The sequence below is a fragment of the Equus quagga genome, chromosome 2, assembly GCF_021613505.1.
Source record: "Equus quagga isolate Etosha38 chromosome 2, UCLA_HA_Equagga_1.0, whole genome shotgun sequence".
Lineage (NCBI taxonomy): Eukaryota > Metazoa > Chordata > Mammalia > Perissodactyla > Equidae > Equus > Equus quagga.
This window is the reverse complement of record NC_060268.1, coordinates 50,574,787-50,596,871: the sequence shown is the minus strand read 5'-3', so window position 1 is coordinate 50,596,871 and position 22,085 is coordinate 50,574,787. Positions and strand designations below refer to the sequence as shown.

Genomic DNA, 22,085 nt, shown 5'->3' with positions numbered 1-22,085 from the left:
AGGAAGACTGGCCCTGAGCTAACATCCATGCCCATCTTCCTCTACTTTATGTGGGACGCCTACCACAGCATGGCTTGCCAGGTGGTGCCATGTCCACACGCAGGATCCAAACCGGTGAACCCCAGGCTGCCAAAGCAGAACGGTGCACTTGACCACTGCGCCACCAGGCCAGCCCCGGGATGTAGTTTTTTTTATTCTATATAGAAGGACAGATTTGGTCTGGACAAAATTGCCTGACTTTTAGTCTTCTACCACTTCTTTTTTCCATATATTTTGTGCTTGACTTTCTTAACATCTCCTACTTACTATATTCATAGTACTTCCTGGCTTAAGATTTACCTGCTGCAAACTTGTCCACTACCCTGTAGACCGAGGAGAACATAACTGTCCTCATCCTTTTTCACATGCATGGTGTCTGCTGGCTAATCTAGTCTCTAAGTCCCGGCACATTCTTGTGGTTTATGATATATATGTTTATGCACAGATATAAATATGTCATACCCTCCTTGTATACTAGAATGCAAACATAAAAAATAATAATGGTGCTGAAAATGTTTAATATAAGAAAATTTGGACTGATTTTAAGCTATTTATAGTTTGTTTCTAAGTCTTCTAGTTTTGCATTGAGTACATTTCCATCATAACTAATTGTGAGTTAATTTCATTTCTCACGACATTTAATGATGGGCAGTTATGTATAAAGCACTGTGACTTTGAGGGCCATTGAAATCATTGCTAATTCCTGGCTCTTGAGCTCCTTGCATATTTTAGGAGACAGATGCCAAATTAATGACACTTGTTCTTTTGTTGAATATATGAGTTGGAAGGAGTGCCAGAAGGTGGAAAAGGAGGGGAAACCTACCAAAAAGAGCCCTCTGTTTAAGTTAAACCTCAGCTGTAGTAAGTTTGCCATTGAAAATTAGGTATCATTTGGAACATATCATTGAGGAATACGATCATCCATGTTGGGTCATTTTTTTATGGCTGTTGTTAGACCAGTAGTCTATTACTCCAGAAGTCCTGTGATATCAAGTTAGAAGATGAGTCAGGGCACACTGCACTGTGATTCTGGGAAGGTTCTTTAGGACTGGAAGGAATGGCAGTGATTGCTGAGAAGATCACTACTGTTTTGTGGATGAGGACGCTGAGAGCCAGAGAGCGCTTACTTTTGACAGGTCCTACAGCTCATTTATGACAGAGCTTGGAAAGAATACAGGTCTCTGACCTCAGTCCAGTCCTCTTTCCCAATTTGCTCTACTTCCTGCACCATAGCTAAGGTCCATTTGTGCCCCAGCTCAGGAGCCCTGGTGTCGGGCTTACAAAACACTCACCTCTCTAATCTTATTCCCTCCTCAAAAGAACTTGTGAAGTGGATGGCATTACCGCAAGGGAGATTATGACCTATCCAACATTACATTTAGAGGCAATGAATGAGTGCGCCAAGACCAGAACTAGACTCCTGACTCCGGATCTCTCTCTGTTCTACAGCTGCCTCTGTGTCAGTGATGTAGCTACCAAGAACACAACATACGCTGCTGAAATAATAGTATCATGGAAGGGGCCTTTGAGACCATGAACGTCATTCAACCTTCCGCCTAATTTTGAAATCTTTTACCATATTCTTTCAGGTGGACAACAAGCAGCAGTTTTTACATTTATTTTTATTACTAACAAATGCTTATTATACATTTATGATAGCGACCTACTTGTTCATTTATTTTTTCACTCAACCAACAAACAAAATTCCCTGCCTCAGTCTTGCTTCTCTTCTAAAGCAGTTATCCTTTTCTGTAACTGAAAGCTTTTTTTGAATTCTTAATTTTTTTGAATTCCTACCATTTTTAGGTGGTAAGGAAGAAAATTTGTGTTCAATAAAGCTAAAATCATTCAGTGCTTTTAATGTTATAGGCATTATGTTAAGTGCTGTTCTTGTATTACCTTGTAATCCATAAAAACCCTTTTAAGGACCCTGTTTTATATAAAATATGTTTAGGAAAAGTAAGTAATTTGCTTAGGGTTATATAGTAGGAAGTAATACAGCTAAAATTATGTTAATCTTCTCAGGGAGATAAGAGGCAGAGTTTTCTGTTGTGAATAGGAGGGAAGTGGCGATGTGGTTCATTGAGTTCACTCAAGAAACCTTTATTGAGTGCCTGTTGTATGCAGGGCACTGTTCTGGCCCCTAGTAACACACAGACAAGTAAGACATGTTCTCTAAACTCAAGGAATTTATAGCCTAGGGTAAAAGTGGTTGGGGACCTGAATAAATTGGGAAGTTAGAGAATTCCTGAAACCAGTTATTAATAAGAGATTAATAAGAGAATGTTGAATAGCACTGAGTGGCCCAGCTGACAGGAGGGGACTTGATGAGCTTTGTGTCACTCTTTCCAGTCAAAGAAATTGAGCTTGGGGAGTGCCAAGTCTGGCATTGCACAACAGGGTTGATAAAATATCAAAGCAGCAAAGAATTCTCAGGGTGTTATTAAATGTCTTTTTAATATGGGTACAGTAGGAACATACTGGAAAATAACCTAGTCTGTGGAATCTTTGCATGTAGGATCTGTTTCTGTTTCTCTGGTTCCCAACTTTGTTACAAAGTTTCTAGCCTTCGTTGTTTTTTTTTTAAATTTATTTATTTGGACACATGTTTTGATCTAAACATTTCCTTTGAAAAGCAAATGTATAACCTCTTAGCACCTGGTTATCAGAATTGTTACAGATTCAAGCAGGATAGTAAATTCACTAGAAGTCAGGTAATAAACCACTTATAGATAGCTATTGTATAGTCAGTACAGCCAAAAACTAAAGAGGTTGACACCCAAGACATAGTGAGCGCATCTGTCTTATGGTAAATTATTTTATTAAACAGATGAATTTTTTTTCTGTAAAATAATTTTCAAAAAAGTACAAGTAGCTTCTTGTCTAGCCTTCACAATATAATAAGTTTTCAACTCCTGTTTGAAACTTGTACCTTGGTTGGTGTTTACCTCAGTAGGTAAAGCGTCAGGTACCCTGATGCTTTGGTTAAATGATGGATCGGGTCTGTCAGTTTACTTCTTGCTCAGTTGCTGGTCACTCTTCAAGTTTGAAGGCTCCAAAGTGAATTGGAACTGATGATGTAAGAAGTTACAACCATGGTTTCATTAGTAAAGCCTGGAGTAGACAAATGTGTGGTTTGAAAGAGTAGTGTCATAGAATAAACTTTAAGCTAATACATACACATATATAATATATGTATACTCCATGATGGACTCTGAAATTGTGGACGTTCGAGAGTCTGAGATAGAAATCTCCCTGTTTTCTTGATGAGCTACTTATAGATTTCTCCAGGGCTACAGATTGGTGACTTAGAGCCATGGAAACAGCACAGAGGCGCTGGAACGTGACTACTGGCCATGTTCCCTTACCATTTAGGACTCCCCAAGGAGGGGGTGTGGCGGTAGCAACTGGTGCAGCCCTTGACCAGCTCAGGCATCCAGAACCCCTGGCTGATCCACAGCATTAGAACACTGATGTAACCTTGCATCAAGATTCTGACTGGCTGAAGTATTTTTTGTTTAGTGAAAGAATATTTTAAATGCAGTTTACAAAAGAAAGTGATGTTTTCTGTAGGTTAGGGAATAGCCTGTGAACTTATTTGAAATTACTGATGGCTTGTCATTTCGGACTGTGTATCCATCATTTTTAGTTGGTTTTAAAATCAGCCTTAAATATTTTATTCATTGCAACCTTTTAGGAGCATGAATGGCACGTTAGCTTATACTGCAGTCATACATTTCCAATGTAGAAACATATATGCTGCTTTGATCCAATAAAACTTTGGAGAACATTTTCCTCTTAGCATCTTTGATCCATTTTTGGATTTTTTTCTGACTATAAATCATAGAAGCAAATTATTAAGTAGACAGGTGAAGAGGAGGAAGTTGCAAATAAAATAGGCACTTACGTTTATTGTGTTTGCAAGGTTGTTTTTGAGGACGGCCCGTGTTTCTTGAGACCTTATTTCTTGCCTATTTTATAGAGCTCTGGCCTCTTAACAGCACTGCTTTAATGGCTTCTTGTGGGGCTCTTGGTTTATGTTAGCACTGCCTGTGGAGGGAAGAAAGAGGTCAGGTTTCACAAGGAGGCTGTCGACTTGTAAAATCATACCTAACTGGCAAAAACAAAGTCCGCGTCAAGGAGAAAGCTGAGATTTGTGTAAGGACATGAGATGGTTTGCCATTTAAATAAGTGCAAAATATTTCTATAATGCTGAAAATAGTTTGTGAACTAAAGTTTTAGGGAGATCTAACATTCGTTGTAAAGGGCGTATTCATTTACACGGCTTAATGCCCCACTGAAAAAAAATCAAAATAGGAAAACAAATACTTGCTGAGAAGCAAAGCTTAAGACTGTCATGATACAGATATTCATATTTGCATGCTTTTCTAAAGTTTCTAAGTTTTGATATAAAATTGTATGTAATTTTTTAATTGAAAGTGATTTTTATTCAGACATTCCTTTTCATGTAATTTTCAGGTTGAGGGCACTAGTTGGGGAGAGAATCAAACATCCATAGATCGTAGGTGATGTCTATCTAAAGAATGAGAAGTTCAAAGTACTAACAAGGAGGTAGACAAAAATTAAGGAGGAGGGATTTTTATTAGGTAGTGAAGCAACAGTAGAAAATTTATGCAGATAAACTCTTGAATCTATGTCCCATATAGGCATATAAAATTTATTTTAAAATATCAGTACTTTTCCTTAATATGTGTATTATAGAAAAATATATAAACACACAAAAAAACCCACCAAACATAATCTTATCACTAGAGATCTGAACTTAATTACCTGTCTTCTTGTAATCTGTCCCACATTATTTCATATTGAAGTAGGGGATTTTATTGTCTTCAAATAATTTATTGGTACACATTAAAAATGGGAAAATTATTTCTGTTTCTCTGCATTTTATGTACCTTTATGTAAAAGCTACATAATCTGGCTTAGTAGGAGAGAAGAGAAAAATTTTAAATCTTAGGACACCTTTGCCTTTTATTAGGGCTTTACAATTTATTTTTATTGCGTAATGGTCACTGACATCCTTTATTTACCTTTCTTTCAGTCATCATTCTGAAAGTAAAGGCAATGTATTCATGACAAGACATGCTATTACCATTACCACCTCCAGCACCACTACTTAGAGCTTGCTGGGTGCCAGGCAGGGGCTGAGTGATGCTCATATTATTGTTCTGTGTGTGTGCACGTATGGCTATGTATATGTAATTTAAGGTTATTTTTACACCATCCTTCTAAAATAGTAATATCCCCATTTTACTGAGGGATACTGAGGCTTGACGTTAGTAACTTCTCAAGGGCACACAGCTCGAGAATGCACAGCTGAGATTCTAACCCAGATCTACAGTTTTGTGTGTGTGTGTGAGGAAGATTGGCCTTGAACTAACATCTGTTGCCAGTCTCCCTCTTTTTGCTTGAGAAAGATTGTCACTGAGCTAATGTCTGTGCCAATCTTCCTCTATTTTATGTGGGATGCCACCACAGCATGGCTTGATGAGTAGTGCTAGGTCTGCGCCCAGGATCTGAACCTGTGAACCCCGGGCCGCCAAAATGGAGCACACAAACTCAACCACTACGCCACCAGGCTGATCCCTCGATATGCAGATTTTAATATCTTCACTCTTAACCTCAAGGCTATCCTTCTTTACCGCTTCCCGGTAGCCACCTAAATTGTGCCCTCTATTGTACTAGATTTTATTCCTGATTCTCTTTAAACCAACTAAAGATAAGAATTTGCCTTAGTCTTGATATCTTTTACCTCAGTTTTCTAATGCCTTAACTTCTATCATCAAGAAATGAGAATAAATTGAAATTGGAAAAACAGTACACATGATTCCTCCTAAGCTTATTCTGACAGAGCCTCAAAGGTAAGAAATTCTTTTCTCTGTTAATTTTACATATTATGCATTGCTATTTTTATAGGCTGCTATTATAAAAACTCAAGGATATCTTTCTTTAAATCTTAATGACAGTCCAACATCTGACCCATTAGTTTAAAAAATCAGGATGATAGATATTTGAAAGTGTTTATGTGATCAATCCCTGGACTAATTTTATAGTTTCCCAGTCTTCCTTAACGTGTCCAGTTTCTTCTTATTCTAATGAAGTAAGAGTCTGTAATGGTGTCAGCAGTCTATCTGATCTCTTCTCCTCTGTTCTCCATTCAGGAACCATACTATCCTCCAACCTTTCAGGTATATGGGCCAGAAACTTTAGAACCATTTGAGTCCTTCCTTCTTTTTCCCTTGAACACCTAATGGCCAAATCATGTTCTGTGTGCAGTCTCTCTTAGACGTGCCCTCCATTCCATTCCTGTAATCTCTTCCCATCATTCAAACCCACAGCCAGTCTCTCATCTACTGTTCTAGTAGCCTCTTAAACAGTCTTCCTACCTCTAAGCTCTCCCTAGGTATTTGGCTTTTTTTGGGGCTGGTGGGGGGAGATTAGCCCTGAGCTAACACCTGCCACCAATCCTCCTCTTTTTGCTGAGGAAGACTGACCCTGAGCTAAAATCCGTGCCCATCTTCCTCTGTTTTATGTGGGATGCCTGCCACAGCGTGGCTTGACAAGTGGTGCATAGGTCTGCACCGAGGATCCAAACCGGTGAACCCTGGGCTGCCAAAGTGGAATGTGCGCACTTAACCGCTGCGCCATTGGGCTGGCCCCTAGGTATTTGGCTTTTTGATGATCAAATGTATATGAGCTTAGAACTAGGAGAGTAATAATAAAGGAATAGCTAATATTCCCATTAGGGAAACTTTTTAAAAAAAATAGATGTTTATTAAAAAAAATATTTGATTCTTAAATAAACTTTAGACTGAGGTCGTATGATCCAGTGTACAGGCATTCCTACCTTTCCTAACAGGTTCCTGGAAATAGAGATACTCTTGCTTGGGATGAGAGCCATAGCTTCAAAATCCTAGTATGCAAGAGTTTAAAGGTGTTATTCTGTTTTGGAAATTTAGGTATTTAACACATATTCTTACCCGCCAGAAAACCAATGCATATTAACTTATACCTGAGCCATAGAATTGCTTGGAAGTAGAACCAGTAATTTTTATCTTCCACACAAAGTTGTGGGAAATTCAAACTTTTCCTCATGAGAGAATTCACATAGGGTCTCTGGAGATTGCCTGGGTTCAGATGCCAGCCTCGCGCCTTACTAGCTGTGGAACCTTGAGAAAGTTGCTTAATCTCGCTGTGCCTCAGTTTCCTCAACTGAAACTTGGGGTAATAATAGTTGTGAGGATTGAATAAAACTAGAATATGTAATTCATTTAAAGTGCTACCTGGCAATAAAATATATGTTAAGCTACTGTTATTTTTGTCATTATTATAACTTCTGTTTTCTGCTCTCATAATTCTCAGTACATTTCCTTCATAGCATTTGTCACAATGTGAAGTTATATACGTGCATAGTAATTTAGTGAAATGTCTTTCTCCATCGCTAGACAGAGATCCCTGAGGGTGGCACCTCCGCTAGCTTTTGTTCATCATTGGAATTAGATCCTTGGCACCTAGCACTGGATAAATATTTCTTGAATGAATGAATTTAGAAGAGATTCCTTTAGTCTAAAATTTTTCTAAAATAAGTGTGATTAAAATCCTTCCCTAGATTGGGGAGATAGTTAAGCTGGCCCATTATTTTATGAATAATCGCATGATTCAAAACCTGCCAGCGTGGGTTGACTACAAACTAAATGAATGTTGTGATTATACAGATCATGGGATTGATATTGATGTGTGACTCATGGAAATTAACTCCTTTGTGTCGTAATTATAATGCATATCTTTAACAGCAGAAGTATTCACTGTTTTCTTAATATAAATACTTAAGATTGACTATTTAAATACTATTGCATGCTTACTAAACAGTTTGGTTTTGGAGTAATTGATGCCAAACTACTTTTTTTTTTTGCAAAAACTAACCAACAATCTGTTTATTGAGAATGTACCAGCCAAAAAAAGGTTACAGATGTATAGTTGTCGTAAAGAAAGATATGTTTTCCTTTTGAAATAGCAAGGATATATACATTCAATTTTTCTAATAATTAAGCTAAGCATTTGAAAGATTTAGAAGCAAGGGTTGCTAAGGCACAGTGGTTTTTGATAGCATTTAAAATTGGAATCACATTTTTTATGAAATTATTCCTTTTTTGGTTTTAGCTATAGAAGCCTTTGAATTAGTAGGTCGAAGCTCCTTGTGAGTCACATGCAGCCATATCAAACAGTGGTGTATGTCTGGAGAATGTTTCTGAAGGGCAGAAGAGGGCAAATGAGAGCAAGGAGATCAATCAGATAAGAGACTTGCACAGTGGTTCCAGTGAGAGATTTGGGACAGGGACACAGGAATGGACTCAACACATGTTCAGCAGTTCAAATCAGTGGGAGCAGATGATTGGACGAAGGGAGAGCAGAAGGAGGAGTCAGTAGTGTCTGGCTCAGGTGAGTAGCTGCACAGTGGTGTAACAAACTGAGGTAGAGATGTAGGGTTGGAGGAAAGAAGATGATTTCATTTTGGACAGAATGAGTTAGAAGTGCCTTTTATAATTTCCGGGTGAAGATGTCCAGTAGGCACTTGGAACCATGAGTATGAAGCTCTGGAGATGATGATCTAAGCTGGAGGTGTGTTTTGGAGACTCAGCAGCAACAGGTGGGTGTACATGAAAACTGAAAGTGGATGAGCACCCAAGGAGAATGTGGAGAGTGAAAAGAACAAAGAATCTCTGGAAGGAAGGGCAGAGGAGGGAGAGCCCCTGAAAAGGGAGACAGGGAAGAGGAGTCAGAGAAATAAGAGAATGAGGAGTGCATGGTGTCATAGACACTGTTTCAATAAAATAATAGAGGGAGAAGGCAGACTAGATATTTGAGGCATAAAGTCAGAGAAGAAGAAGAGGAAGCAACCAGGGTAATCTACTCTTTAGAAACATTTTGATGCCATGGGGAAGAGAGAGTGGATAGCTGCTAGAGGGATACAAGCCATAAAGAGACATCTGGAATTTTGTTCTTTTTGTGTTTTGAGTTTGGGAGAGACTTAACCACTTTTATAGGCTGAGAAAAGGACCCAGGAGAAGAGTGTAAATATACAGAAGAGAGAGAGAAAAGGCAGATATATCAGATTCCCAGAGGTGAGGGAAGAGGATGGGATTGGTGCTCAGATGGAGGAGTTAGAAACAAAAAGATAGCAACTTCTTTTCATTGTTGAATCATGAATGCCTCATTTTCTTCTGTCTCAGAGGTAATGGTGAGAGTCCCAAGGATTATCTGCCCTAGTCTTCTTTGGGAAAGATCATTTTGCCAACAGATTGAATTTTCAAAAGGAACCAAAAAGTTAGACATGTTAAGTATAAAGGTGTTTTGGGGGATTAAAAAAAATTCTTTTATACCTCTATAGACCTTGCTGAAAACCAGAGTGAGATCAAGAAGTACCCTTACTTGAAGGATGTGTTAACTAGCCTTCTTGTGGCAATCATTTCCCAATATATATGTATATCAAATCATCAGGTGTATGCAATGTTATATGTCAGTCATATCTCAATAGAGCTGGAGGGAGGAAAGGAACTAGGTTAGTGATTGCCTGGGGCTGGGGTCGGGGAAGGGTGGGAAGATAGAGAGTGGTAACTAAAGGATAGGGGATTTCTTTTTGGAGTGATGAAAATATTCTAAAATAGATTATGGGGATGGTTGAAAACTCTGAATATACTAAAAGCTATTGAATTGTACACTTTAAATGAGTGAATTGTATGGTGCGTAAATTACATGCTGTGTGATTTATATCTCCATAAAGAGATATAACTATCTCAATTAATCCCTCCCCAACCCCTACCCCCAAAAGAAATACCCTTATTGAGTTAGAGGATGCATCCATTTACCTTTTAGTTCTCAGAATTTTGTACTCCGAAGTTCTAGTGCATTTGAGCTAAAGTGCAGTTAGTTCAATGTTTATAATAAAAAAATCTTAGGGGTTTCATAGACTTATGCATCTAGGGGAAAAAAAAGAGGGAGCTGCTTAAAGAAAAGGTTCAGAGGGATTATATTGTTTGGTTAGATGAGATTCAGAGTACAATAACTCTGAAGTGCCTTAGTGATAGGAGGGAAATTACTCAAGGCAACAGAATGATTATTTTTATTCTCAGTATCATATTTATAAGAAATCTTACATAAAGAGCCCTCACTATATTGGCTTATGTAATCTTTATAAAAATTCTTTGGTAGAGGAGGGACAGATTTTTGTCTCTAGATAAGATCACTAAGATTTTGGATATCATTTGGAATTACAGCAAACAAAAAAATAATAAAAAGCATTATTTTCTTTTCATCTCAAGCCTTGGTATTTGTACCTGGGAAACTCCCTACATTTCTGGTTGCTGTGTTTAAAGACTAACAGAATTGGAGAAAATCCAAAAAATTTCCGTTCAATTCAACAAGTATTGTTTTAATGCCACTGTGCCATTCACTATCTTAAGAGATCCTGCAGAGAATGTGACCCACTGCTGGCCCTCAAGGAGCTCATGGTGTAGAAGGGGAGAAAAACTGTGAATAAGTGATTATAAGACTGTGGGATAAAAGTAACAATAAAGAGCTGGAATGTACAGAAATGGCAGAGAAAAGGGTCAGGAAAAACTTCCCAAAGGATAGGACAAGAGAACTAGGCTCTAAACTAGGACAGGATGTCATCAGGTGGCCAAAGGGACCTAGGATGTTTGAGAGAGAAGGAAATGCTCATATAACGCTCAGAAGTATGAAATATCATGGTGTATTCGTGATAATATGTACTATTTAATAATAATATACTACTTAGAATTCACTGAATTATTAATAGTTCAGTGTTCACGGAACATCATTGTAAGTGGTTGGAAATGAGCGGATAGTGTTTTGCAGGGATTAGTTAATTCATCAGCAACACAAAGCAAATTGGTATTTTTTGACTGTCACTGTGGAAGGGAGCTCTGCCGGCAGGAGAGAGATCACCTAAGAGGTTCCTGAATCAAAGAGAGGACTATTAGAGATGGAGAGAAGTCAGGTATGAGAGAGCTACATGAGATAAAACATACTGAATGGGGTGCTTGATTCATTGTGGGATAATGGAAGAAGAAATTGTTCAAATAGGTGGGGCTGGAGGAACTACTGCTTTAAGAAGTTAAACTATATTAGATATTTCAGTCTATAGAGAAGTAAAGGCTGGGGAAGAATAAGGTAAAATTCCCACTTTGAAGTCTGTAAATTGAATAGAAACTGGATTATCAATGACAGCCAGAACTCAGAGTCACCCCCTCACACACGGAGAAGGTAAATATGGGATCAGTAAAAGAAATCAGTATTTCATAAAGCAGACATTAGGCTTATGGAAACTTAGGTCCTAATCCTCCCCAAATATGAATGTATTCGACATAATTTTAGTTAATTATAGAAAGATAGACTTACCTTGTTATTGAGAAATCAGACTTTTCTGAATGTGAATCTGATATTTTGAAGGTGAATATAACCATCTATTTCCTGATTCTAGTAGTTGGGTCATAGATTTGACCCAGAATGAAAATGTTTATAAATAGATTAACATCCCAGAAAGTGGTTACGGAAGCGACTAAAAAGAAAAACTGTATTGATTTTTAGTGTTTTTCTTGAATAGTGGTTCTCAAACATTTTAGTCTCACTCTTTATACCCTCTTATTATTAGAAAGTAAAACTGAGACATTTAAAAAATATTGATTAATTAATTTTAAAATGAAAATGATCCATTACATATTACAATAGCACATTTAATGAAACATAACCAATTTTCAAAGCAAAAAGATTTTATTGAGAGGGGTGGCATTGTTTTACATTTGTGCAAATGTCTTTAACTTAATAGAAGAAGACAGCTGAGTGCCCACACACGTCTGCTTCTGCACTGCGTCTGTTGCAGTATCGCCCTTCATGTAGCTACGGAAACCACTGTGCGCTCAAGAGAAATGAGAGTGAGAAAGGCAAATGATGATGATTATGAAAATGGTTTCACCTTGTGGATCCACTGATAAAAGCAGTTTGAGAGCCACTTTTCTTGAGGAAGTAGAAATTTTTTGTTATATACATGTATCAAGTTGTGCTTTACCCCCACTTCACCCTTTTTGGAAGTAGATGATCCTAAGAATATTTTCACCGTTATTCACTGGCTTTGTCCTGTACCTCTAAAGGCCTGTGACCCATTTACGGATTAGTGAAGCCAATTCCAAGGCAAAATTTGTTCCTCTGTGGCCTTTTACCCTTTCCAGTCGAATGAATCCTAAGTCTTCTAGTCCTTATTCCCTCCATTTTTTCCATAACTTCTCACTTTATTGATAGACTGTAAAGGCATATATATATATTTTTTTTTTTTTTTGAACTGGAGTCTGAGGAAGGGGAGTAAGACCATCATTGGGGCCCTTTCTTTATATCCTGAAAGACTTAGCAGAGGAAAGGAAAACCACACTATAACTTGGAGTCTGGACTCCATCAAAAGGTAAAACCGTGGACACTGACGACCAGTTCCTGGAGGCCTGCCTAGAATGGCAAAGAAAGATTATCTCTAGAAAATATCAACACTTCACGATTTATCTATCTCCACTTTGGAAATACACGAGTCTAAAAATAGTCTCTTGAGTCTCTCTACCTTGTATTCGTCAGACACACCATTTGTCTTCTCTCTCTCCTTTCTCGTTCTGCTCCATCATTGCCACCTTCATTAGATTCCAAACACAGAGTGACATATCTGTGTCCAGTAAGCACCAAGTCTTCTGTTTTCGTTAATATGTCTGTAGAATCTGACCATTCTCACTGCCACCACCCAGGTCCGTCATTCCTATTTAAACAATCTGTGGGTCTTTAGACTTGAGGCTCTTCTTTTTTCAATCCATCCTGTGTAACAGTGCATGATTAATTTTTCCCAGATATGACTATTATCCTGACACTCTTTTGCTCAAAAATTTTCAGTGATGTCTTAATTTGTACCATGGTATTAATCTGCTTTATCTCTGCTCTCATTCCACTCTTCCATGAACCCATAATCTGAAATAGTCTACAGTAGTTAGTCCTGGTTGTTTCCTTACAGTCCTGTGAACACAGGCTGCACATCTCTCTCTTCTGTGCTTGCCTTCGTGTTATTCACTGGGAATGTCTTGTTTTTTCCCCTTCCACCTAACCCAATGGATTCTTCAAAACTCAATTCAAAACAATCCCTGTAAATGGTTCTTATCTGTCTAATCTGTCTTTACCGATTTCCCTCTCCTCTGAAATACAGTAGTATTTGAAGCTTGTACTACGTAATTTGGTATGTAATTACATACCATCATTGTTTATTTGTTTCAGTTATGTTAATTTTTCTTCTCCAAGTAGGTCATAAGTTTCTTGAGAACTCATTTAGAATTTCATCCTGGGAAAGACTAGACTCCTTGAGCTGGGCAACTGTCTGGTGGTTTTTCCAAAATTATTCCCTAAATTATCTTTGTGTTGCCTGAGTTGGTCTTACCTCTGGGCAGGAGTTCAAGTCTGATAAATAATATCTAGCGTAATGTTATTTCCAAGTATAGTGCAATATAATAGTACACGTGCTTATTCTGAATTTGTCAAACTTTATCTTATAGCTATTTCTGCATTTGAAGTTCAACCAGTTTCTACTGAGGTCCAAGAAGGTGGAGTTGCTAGATTTGCATGCAAGATTTCATCAAACCCTCCTGCAGTCATAACATGGGAATTAAACCGGACAACCCTACCTGTAACTACGGACAGGTAAATGCAGCTTTTGTCTTTGGAGATGATGCAGGAGTAATGAAGACTTCCTCATGAGACTATACAGGGGGAAAGACCATTATGGAGCTCATTTTCATTTATGGTAGCAATAATCAACTTCTTGAAGACTTTACAAACTTAGGCAAAGATCATCAGTCTCTGGCACATGGGGCATAATTCCTGGCTTTTGGGTTCAGATCAGAATTCAGATAGCCTATCTTACAGCTTTGTTCTTTTCCTCAAACGTCTTTTCCAACCATGGGGCCACCTGAGTACCTGGATTGCAGCCCAAGGATTTAGGAAACCAAATTACATTTTCACTGCTGGCAATAGCAGTACTGGTGTGAAGGTATCCAATGTACACCCGGGTAGCTGCCCACTTCTTTCTCTACCTTCCATTTCCTAATCTCCTCTCGACTATATACGCACACTTGCACACATCCCTAGTGCTCTGAAGGTGTTGAGGTTTAAGGATCAAGAACTTGATAGCAACTTCAAAAAGTTTGATTCCTGTCCTCATGAGTAGCAAAAATCATTTGCTAAAATGGTAGGTCACTGAGATGGAAGAATTTATTCAAGGAAGTGCTTTTTAAAAAAAACTTATGTTCAGATGTGTCTTGGAGAATACATCAATATTAATAGGTGAGAAATCAGGAATTTGAAAAAATTATACTAAGGTCGAGACCACCAGTTAGCTAAATCTAAGGTATTACGTCAAATGAGACTCTGTAAAATTAGACTGATAGATTTTACAAACCACGTACTGCCTGATTATTTATGTGCTAGAGAGCTGTATTGACTCAAATGGGAACAGCTGAATCAAGCTAGTGTTTTAAAAGGTCTTTAAAGTATTGCATCTGGCACTTTAAAAAGGTTGAGTATATTAAATCTTACAGAATGTATGTTAAAATAAAATATAAAGTCTACTACAAAGAGTTTAATCATCTTTCTTCTCGTAACAGGATAACTACCCTGCCAACAGGAGTATTGCAGATCTATGACGTCGGCCACGGGGATGCTGGAAATTACCGTTGTGTTGCTGCTACTGTAGCCCACAGGCGTAAGAGTGTGGAGGCCTCTCTAACAGTGATTCCAGGTACCACACAGAAGTTGTTTTTTCAGTTTTTATTGGCCCAGCTATTAACTGTTCTCCTCTGTCTATAGCAGTATGCCATAAAGTAGTCCTTTATTTTCATTCAAATTAGTGTGCTCTATTTGGAAAATGGTCATTTTTTAATCTATTAACTCTTCTTTTACGGGCTAACTTGTTTTATGTTATATCAGTGTCTTTAAGAAAGATGGAATATGTGTTCTGTAAATATTTCACTTTTTTTTTTAAAATATAAAGTATAAAAAAGAGAATAATAATCATCCATTTCCACCAGAATTGTCCCTTGTCAGTAAAGATATATTTGTTTCCAGTTTGGTGTCTTTTTGTTTGTTGTTTTAAAAAAATCATAATTTGCATTTTTTAAAATGATGCATGCTTATTATAAAGAATAATGTGTGTAAAAGTGAAAAATAGAAAATTTTTTGCATTAAACAATGTAAAAAAGTACAAAGATATAGGAGTGTCCCCAATTCTGGTATCCAGAAATTATCATTGTTAACAGTAAGTGAACATAACTTTATGTATTTTGCCATGCCATACATGAGTATAGTTAGAAGGGAAACAAACTAGAGGGATGAACATGAAGAAAGAAATACATACTTTATTAAGATAGAATTAGACATAGATGCTAGGTTTTATTTTTAACTAATTAATTTAAATTTACTTGAATATAGTGGAGGAAAACCTGGAGTAAAGACATTGTTGAACTTCACGTGTTTACTCTTCACAGGAGATATTACTTGCTAAATGATCCTTTAAGGTTAAAAAAAATCTTGAAAAACATTGAGACCGAAATTACGTTTTCAATGCTGTGTTTTAATTTCAGATAGTATCTGTTAGCTTCCTGGTAAGCAGATAAAGACAAAAGCACTGTCACACTCCTTCCCTTCTCCCCACTGTAACATAAATTCCTAACAAGATTACTGAAATTATTAAACTAATGTTTGAATCCCAATTAAAAGTGAATGAGGGGCCGGCCCGGTGGCGCAGTGGTTAAGTGCACACATTCCACTTTGGCGGCCCGGGGTTTGCCGGTTCGGATCCCGGGTGCAGACATGGCACCGCGTGGCACGCCGTGCTGTGGTAGACGTCCCACATAAAAAGTAGAGGAAGATGGGCAAGGATGTTAGCTCAGGGCCAGTCTTCCTCAGTAAAAAGAGGAAGATTGGCAGATGTTAGCTCAGGGCTAATCTTCCTCAAAGAAAAAGGTGAATGATATGGAAACAACCTAAATGTCCATCAACTAAGTGAATAAATAAAATGTATTCTGTCCATATAATTAAATATTATTCTGTTATGCTGAGTGGAAAGAAGCTGGTCACAAAAAGCTGTAAAAATGTATGCTTCCTTTTTTATGAAATACCTAGAATAGGCAAATCCACAGAGACAGGAAGTAGTTTAGTGGTTGCCGGGCTATGGGGAGAGGAGACTGGGGAGTCTAATGGTTATAGAGTTTCTTTTTGGGATGATGAAAATGTTCTTAAATGATTGTGGGAATAGTTGCACAACTCTGAAAATACTAAAAATCCTTGAATTATACACTTAAAATGGGTGAGTTGTTTATTATGTGAGTTATATCTCAATAAGGTTGTTTTCTAAAAAAGTGAATAACTTAAGAATATTTTAGCTCATTTTACTTATCTTATTTTTAATTTATTTTTATATTCTGCCTTTTCCTCCCCAAAGCTAAGGAGTCTAAATCCTTTCACACACCAACCATTATAGCAGGTCCACAGAATATAACGACATCTCTTCATCAGACTGTTGTTTTGGAATGTGTGGCCGTTGGAAATCCCAAACCAATCATTTCTTGGAGCCGTCTTGGTAAGTCTTCTCAGGAAAAAAAAGTCTTTTCTTTAAACTTTGTTCCTTCAAATGAAACTCATAAAATGTTTATTTTATATACAAAACACATGTTTGGCATTTAAGTGGCTTTTCTTTTAACTTTTTGACATTTCAGTGTGTAGAGAAAAAGTTCTGGTATAGAGAACTTTATGCTTTTATGATATAATTGGATAGAAAATTTTTGACATAATTTTAGATCATATGTTACATTGACAACTGAAGTATCTCTTTGAAATAGATCACAAGTCCATTGATGTCTTTAATACTCGGGTACTTGGAAATGGTAATCTCATGATATCTGATGTCAAGCTGCAACATGCTGGAGTATATGTTTGTCGGGCCACTACCCCAGGCACACGAAACTTTACTGTTGCCATGGCAACGTTAACTGTATTAGGTATGTTTTCTTGCATTCTTACATTTTAACCTTTGCTGTTTTATTTCATTCATAGCTTACCTCCACCTTTCTTGAATTTTGTAGCATTGATAGGAAGCATCGTAACCCAAGGATGAATTTTAGGAGAAAATTAAAGCCCTATGTTAAAATATAACTGTCATTCTGAAGTTATCATCCTGCTTGCCTGCATATCATTATGTTCCTTTATTTAAGCTTCCCTTTTGTCTCCTTCTCACCCGCCCACAAATCCATATACCCATTCACCAATCTAAAAATCTAATCTGTTGATTGTCTATATGCATTCGTAAGTGGCTCTGTATTGGGCTTAGTTAAGTAGGATTATGGTACACATATTTATAGTGTGTTTATATAGGTGGTCTCTGTAGGGAAAGTCTGGAGGAAGTAGGCGTCTAACTGAGCCAGGCAGAGAGAAGGCATCTGGATAGATATATGTAGAGTGTAGACAGGAGGCTCGGAATGTCAGATATTTTCAAGGATGGGACTTGTGTCATTTGCTGTACTCTTCCTTGACTCTTTGTATCATTCCTATTGGGACTATAGAAATACTTTTTTCTTTTTTCTTTAAAAATAGCTCCTCCTTCATTTGTCGAATGGCCAGAAAGTTTAACGAGGCCTCGAGCTGGCACTGCTCGATTTGTATGTCAGGCGGAAGGAATCCCCTCACCCAAAATGTCATGGTTGAAAAACGGAAGGAAGATACATTCAAATGGTAGAATTAAAATGTACAACAGGTAGGCTATGTTACTTTGCTGCTATTTTAGATAAGATATAATGGCTTTAGTAATGTGTACATGAAATGTTTATAATTGCAACATCAGATACCTAAATTATCTTGGTGTTTTAAACTAAAATAAGAAATTAAAATTATATCCTTAGCACACCTTAGATCTTTTGTATTTTATATGTGGGTTGTGAAAGTGGTAGATTTTAATGAAATGAATGATAGTTCCCCAGACCTGGGTTCTAGAGCTCGTAAGCCACTAGCTAAGTTATTAGCAAGCATATTAACCTGTTGGGGTCTCAGTTTCTTCTTCCATAAAATGAAGAAATTAGAAGGAAGTAATTGAAACTCTAAGAATTCCTCCACAATTCAAACTTAATGATTTTAAGAACTCATTTTTATGAATCTTCTTGTAACATTCTCATATATTGAGCAAAACTTTAAAAATTTTTGTTGACCTGAATTTTATGTAACATTACAATATTATATAAATTAGATGCTATTACAGAGTAGTATACTTTCTCAAGAAAAACCAAGTTTTTAATAAAGATTAAGCTGTCACCTAAAGCAAACAGGATTTGGATATCACAAGTACTCACTTACGTAGACTCAGAAAATGAGTAATTTTAAACAAGTCATATAGATTTTTCAGTAAGGCTGATTACACGGTTTTTGTTCTTAGTAACTTTTGTCATTTAAAATGAGAGTGCACTTAGCAATAGTTTATTTTACATCATTCTTAGAATTTTTCACAGAAATCATTTTTTTCTTTCCTCAGTAAATTGGTAATTAACCAGATTATTCCTGAAGATGATGCTATTTATCAGTGCATGGCTGAGAACAGTCAAGGATCTATTTTATCTAGAGCCAGACTGACTGTAGTAATGTCAGAAGACAGACCCAGTGCTCCCTATAATGTGCATGCTGAAACCATGTCAAGTTCAGCCATCCTTTTAGCTTGGGAGAGGCCACTTTATAATTCAGACAAAGTCATCGCTTATTCTGTGCACTACATGAAAGCAGAAGGTAAGCAGTTTGAGTGTTTTTATTTTTTTATTATTTTTATTTTTTCTTCTTCTCCTCCCTACAGCCCCCCCAGTATGTAGTTGTATCTTGTAGTTATGGTCCTTCTGGTTGTGCTATGTGGGACACCTCCTCAGCATGGCCTGGTGAGCGGTGCCAGGTCCGCACCCAGGATGCGAACTGGTGAAACCTGGACCACTAAAGCGGAGCGCACGAACTTAATCACTTGGCCGCGGGGCTGGCCCTGAGGAGTGTTTATTTTTAAGTACTACTTGCTATCAAGGCTTTGTTTTCAGTGTGAATGATGTCTCACATAATCCACAAAATGTTTTTGAAGTTCTATGGCATTTATGTCTCTTAATAAAATAATCTATCACCTGTCTATCAATTTTTGCTAAATTTTTCTTGTACACGTTGTGTGTATAAGTATACTTTAAGATTTTTCTGTCTAGACTTATCACCTGTGCCTGCTAAAAATTACAAGAGTGGTATACTTAGGAATTTTATTCTGGCCAAGATATAAATTCCTTAACTAAGACTTAATATACCAACTTAAGCATGCAGTTAGATAGCAGCAATGGTGTAATTGCTTAATAAAATAGTATGGTGAACTCTAGTCACTATAGCATGTTATTTTTAAGGGGGAAAGTAAACATTATCAAATTCCCCAGAATTTGATTTTATATATTTTGAATGTTTTCTGAAATCGTATAGAACTCTCTGAAAATTGAACAGGACACTACTCTTTATTGCTATCTCATTTATCATATAAAAGTAAAAATCAAATCTATCTTAAAATTTTTATTCAGAACTCTTAGTTCCATTTCTGGAATCTATTTTATCCTCCTATTTTCTTTTGGCAAAAAAAAAAAAAAAAAAAAAAAATAGAGGAAAAGGAAAAAATACTTATAAATCCTAGAGATTTCTGTATTGGTTTCTCATAGAAACCACAGTGGAGGTTTACACATTTTAGTTGTATACACAGACAGCCTAGCTTTTTTGCAGTAGACGTTAAAAAACATTCAAACCCCTAAAGAATGGTGATAGAATAAAATTGGGTGTAGAAACAGGTGGTTTGTTGTTGTTTGTTTTTTGTACTTTGAAGTAGTATTTTGAAAAGGAATATTTTGAATTTAAATCAGGGTTCATGGTAGCAAGAAGAATGAAAGTCTGCTAACTGAGCATGTTGGAGTATGTTAATTCCCTTTTTAGAGATTTAGGAAGGTAAAAGGAATGCTGGTTTTGGTGGAGACCGCTCTCGTTTGCTATTATGGTTGTTTCATTAGAGCCTCCCCATGCGGCTCAGTGGTCTATTCAGGGACTGAACAAGGCTTTTTAATTCGAACTCAAGGACCTTGTTTGGTAGGTCAGAAATCGCACCATGCAGTTCCTAATTAACGAGCCATTAGCCAGTCTGTTGTGAAATGCCTGTAATCTTGTCTAATTAAAATGCTATCAAGTTAATTCAGAAATGTGGGAAAACTTAATAGTGGAATTTGCCTTCTGTTTTGTTTATAAATCCAGTGTGGGGAGAAGGGGCTCCGTCCTTAGAGAGTTTTGATTAAGTTGACATGCATTTGCTGTGAATTGTTCGCAAAGCACAGTAGCTGCCTGTGCTCTTGTTCCGCTTTACAGGTTTGCTCTGTAGGAATTAAATGCCACAAAGACAAATCCTCTTCTATACCTTGCCATGCATATTTTATTAAGATTTTATGGCTGAGAGTTTTTTCCTCTTTGGGGGAAAAAAAGAAAACTCATTGTGGAACAAAGGGTTTCGAAGCACGTTCTGTGCCTCCCAGTTCTTTTGCTTTCAATATAAATAAAAGAACAACTGTGTCAGTCAAATTTAATAAATCTCTAGGGGCAAAATGAGATCTTTTGCAGGACAACTTTTGGTATGGTTTGTTTTTATAAAGAGTAAAGCCGTTACATTCCCTACTGTCTCTCCATTTATATTTAAAAGAAAAAAGCAGCCATGAGTTTAAGTAAAATTTACCCTGGCATGAGCTACAGTATTCTGTAGTGTTAAGCTCTGTTGTGTTACTGTTTTATATCGTCTCTGCTGTGGGTTTGACTAGATGTTAAATGAAATTTAGAGAAGATTAATTATTTTCAGTTTGATTTATTCGAGAAAAATGCAAACTAGTAGCTTGTAGCAAGACATGGTTACTTTTAGAAAATAAAGACCTTCTTATTCACCTTTTTTAAATGATCACCAAAGAATAACAGACATTAGACCCAAGGAGCAGTGTTTCACAGTGAAGGAAAATGGTCTTGTTAATTTTATTTTGAATATTCATAATTTTTAAACACTGATTCTTTAATGTAGGTTTAAATAATGAAGAGTATCAAGTAGTCATCGGAAATGACACAACTCATTATATTATCGATGACTTAGAACCTGCCAGCAATTATACTTTCTACATTGTGGCATATATGCCAATGGGAGCCAGCCAGATGTCCGACCATGTGACACAGAATACTTTAGAGGATGGTAAGGAAACATGATTCTAGGTCATTTAAATATGAACATTCATATGTTTAATCCATTTCAGTGAATAGATGTGTTTTAAATTAGAGAAAATATCCCATTTTTGGTTATAAAAGCACGTGTGTTAAACAGGCTAACCTGCCATTTTAAATATAACTCGCTTTTTGACAGTAACAAGATAAGGATAAACACTTGTTTATGATCTGTGATATAAATCTTAATAATAAAATTCTTGTATTATCATTATTTTTTATTCAAGTTTCCTTGTTTAAATTGTAAATACATTGCAATTTTTTTTTACTGAATAGAACAAAGTGTGAGAGTCTCTAGGCGTGAATAAATATGACAGTTACATATGGAGTGTGTGTAATGACTGCACATCAGAAATATTGGGCTTCTGAAACTGAGAGTTTATGAAATTTAGTACTTGTCAGTTAAAAAAAATTCTTAGGTAATCAGATAGCAGTTGGTTTATTTTTAGATACAATATGCTTATTCTACTTAAAGAAGAAAGTATTACTCGTTCAGTTTGTTACCTGGTGGTGGGTTAGAAATTGAGTAGCAGTCCATTTGAGGGCAAGCCCACTCCTATGATGGTGGGAAATTCCATCCACTAAGATAGTCCTGGAGAGCTGATCTCCTCCTCTGACTTTTCATCTCTCTCTCTCTCTCCAGGGCT

At 36.9% G+C, this 22,085-nt stretch overlaps 1 protein-coding gene across 1 annotated transcript in view; it reads left to right on the top strand.

Moving 5' to 3' along the window:
• The window catches only part of PRTG (protogenin), a 108,385-nt gene that overhangs the window by 36,905 nt on the left and 49,395 nt on the right, over positions 1-22,085 (top strand). The window contains exons 3-9 of the mRNA XM_046652745.1: positions 13,653-13,797; positions 14,760-14,893; positions 16,595-16,732; positions 16,992-17,150; positions 17,743-17,902; positions 18,671-18,918; positions 21,245-21,409. Of these exons, the coding sequence (XP_046508701.1) occupies positions 13,653-13,797; positions 14,760-14,893; positions 16,595-16,732; positions 16,992-17,150; positions 17,743-17,902; positions 18,671-18,918; positions 21,245-21,409 (1,149 nt within the window). The remainder of the gene's footprint in view (positions 1-13,652; positions 13,798-14,759; positions 14,894-16,594; positions 16,733-16,991; positions 17,151-17,742; positions 17,903-18,670; positions 18,919-21,244; positions 21,410-22,085) is intronic.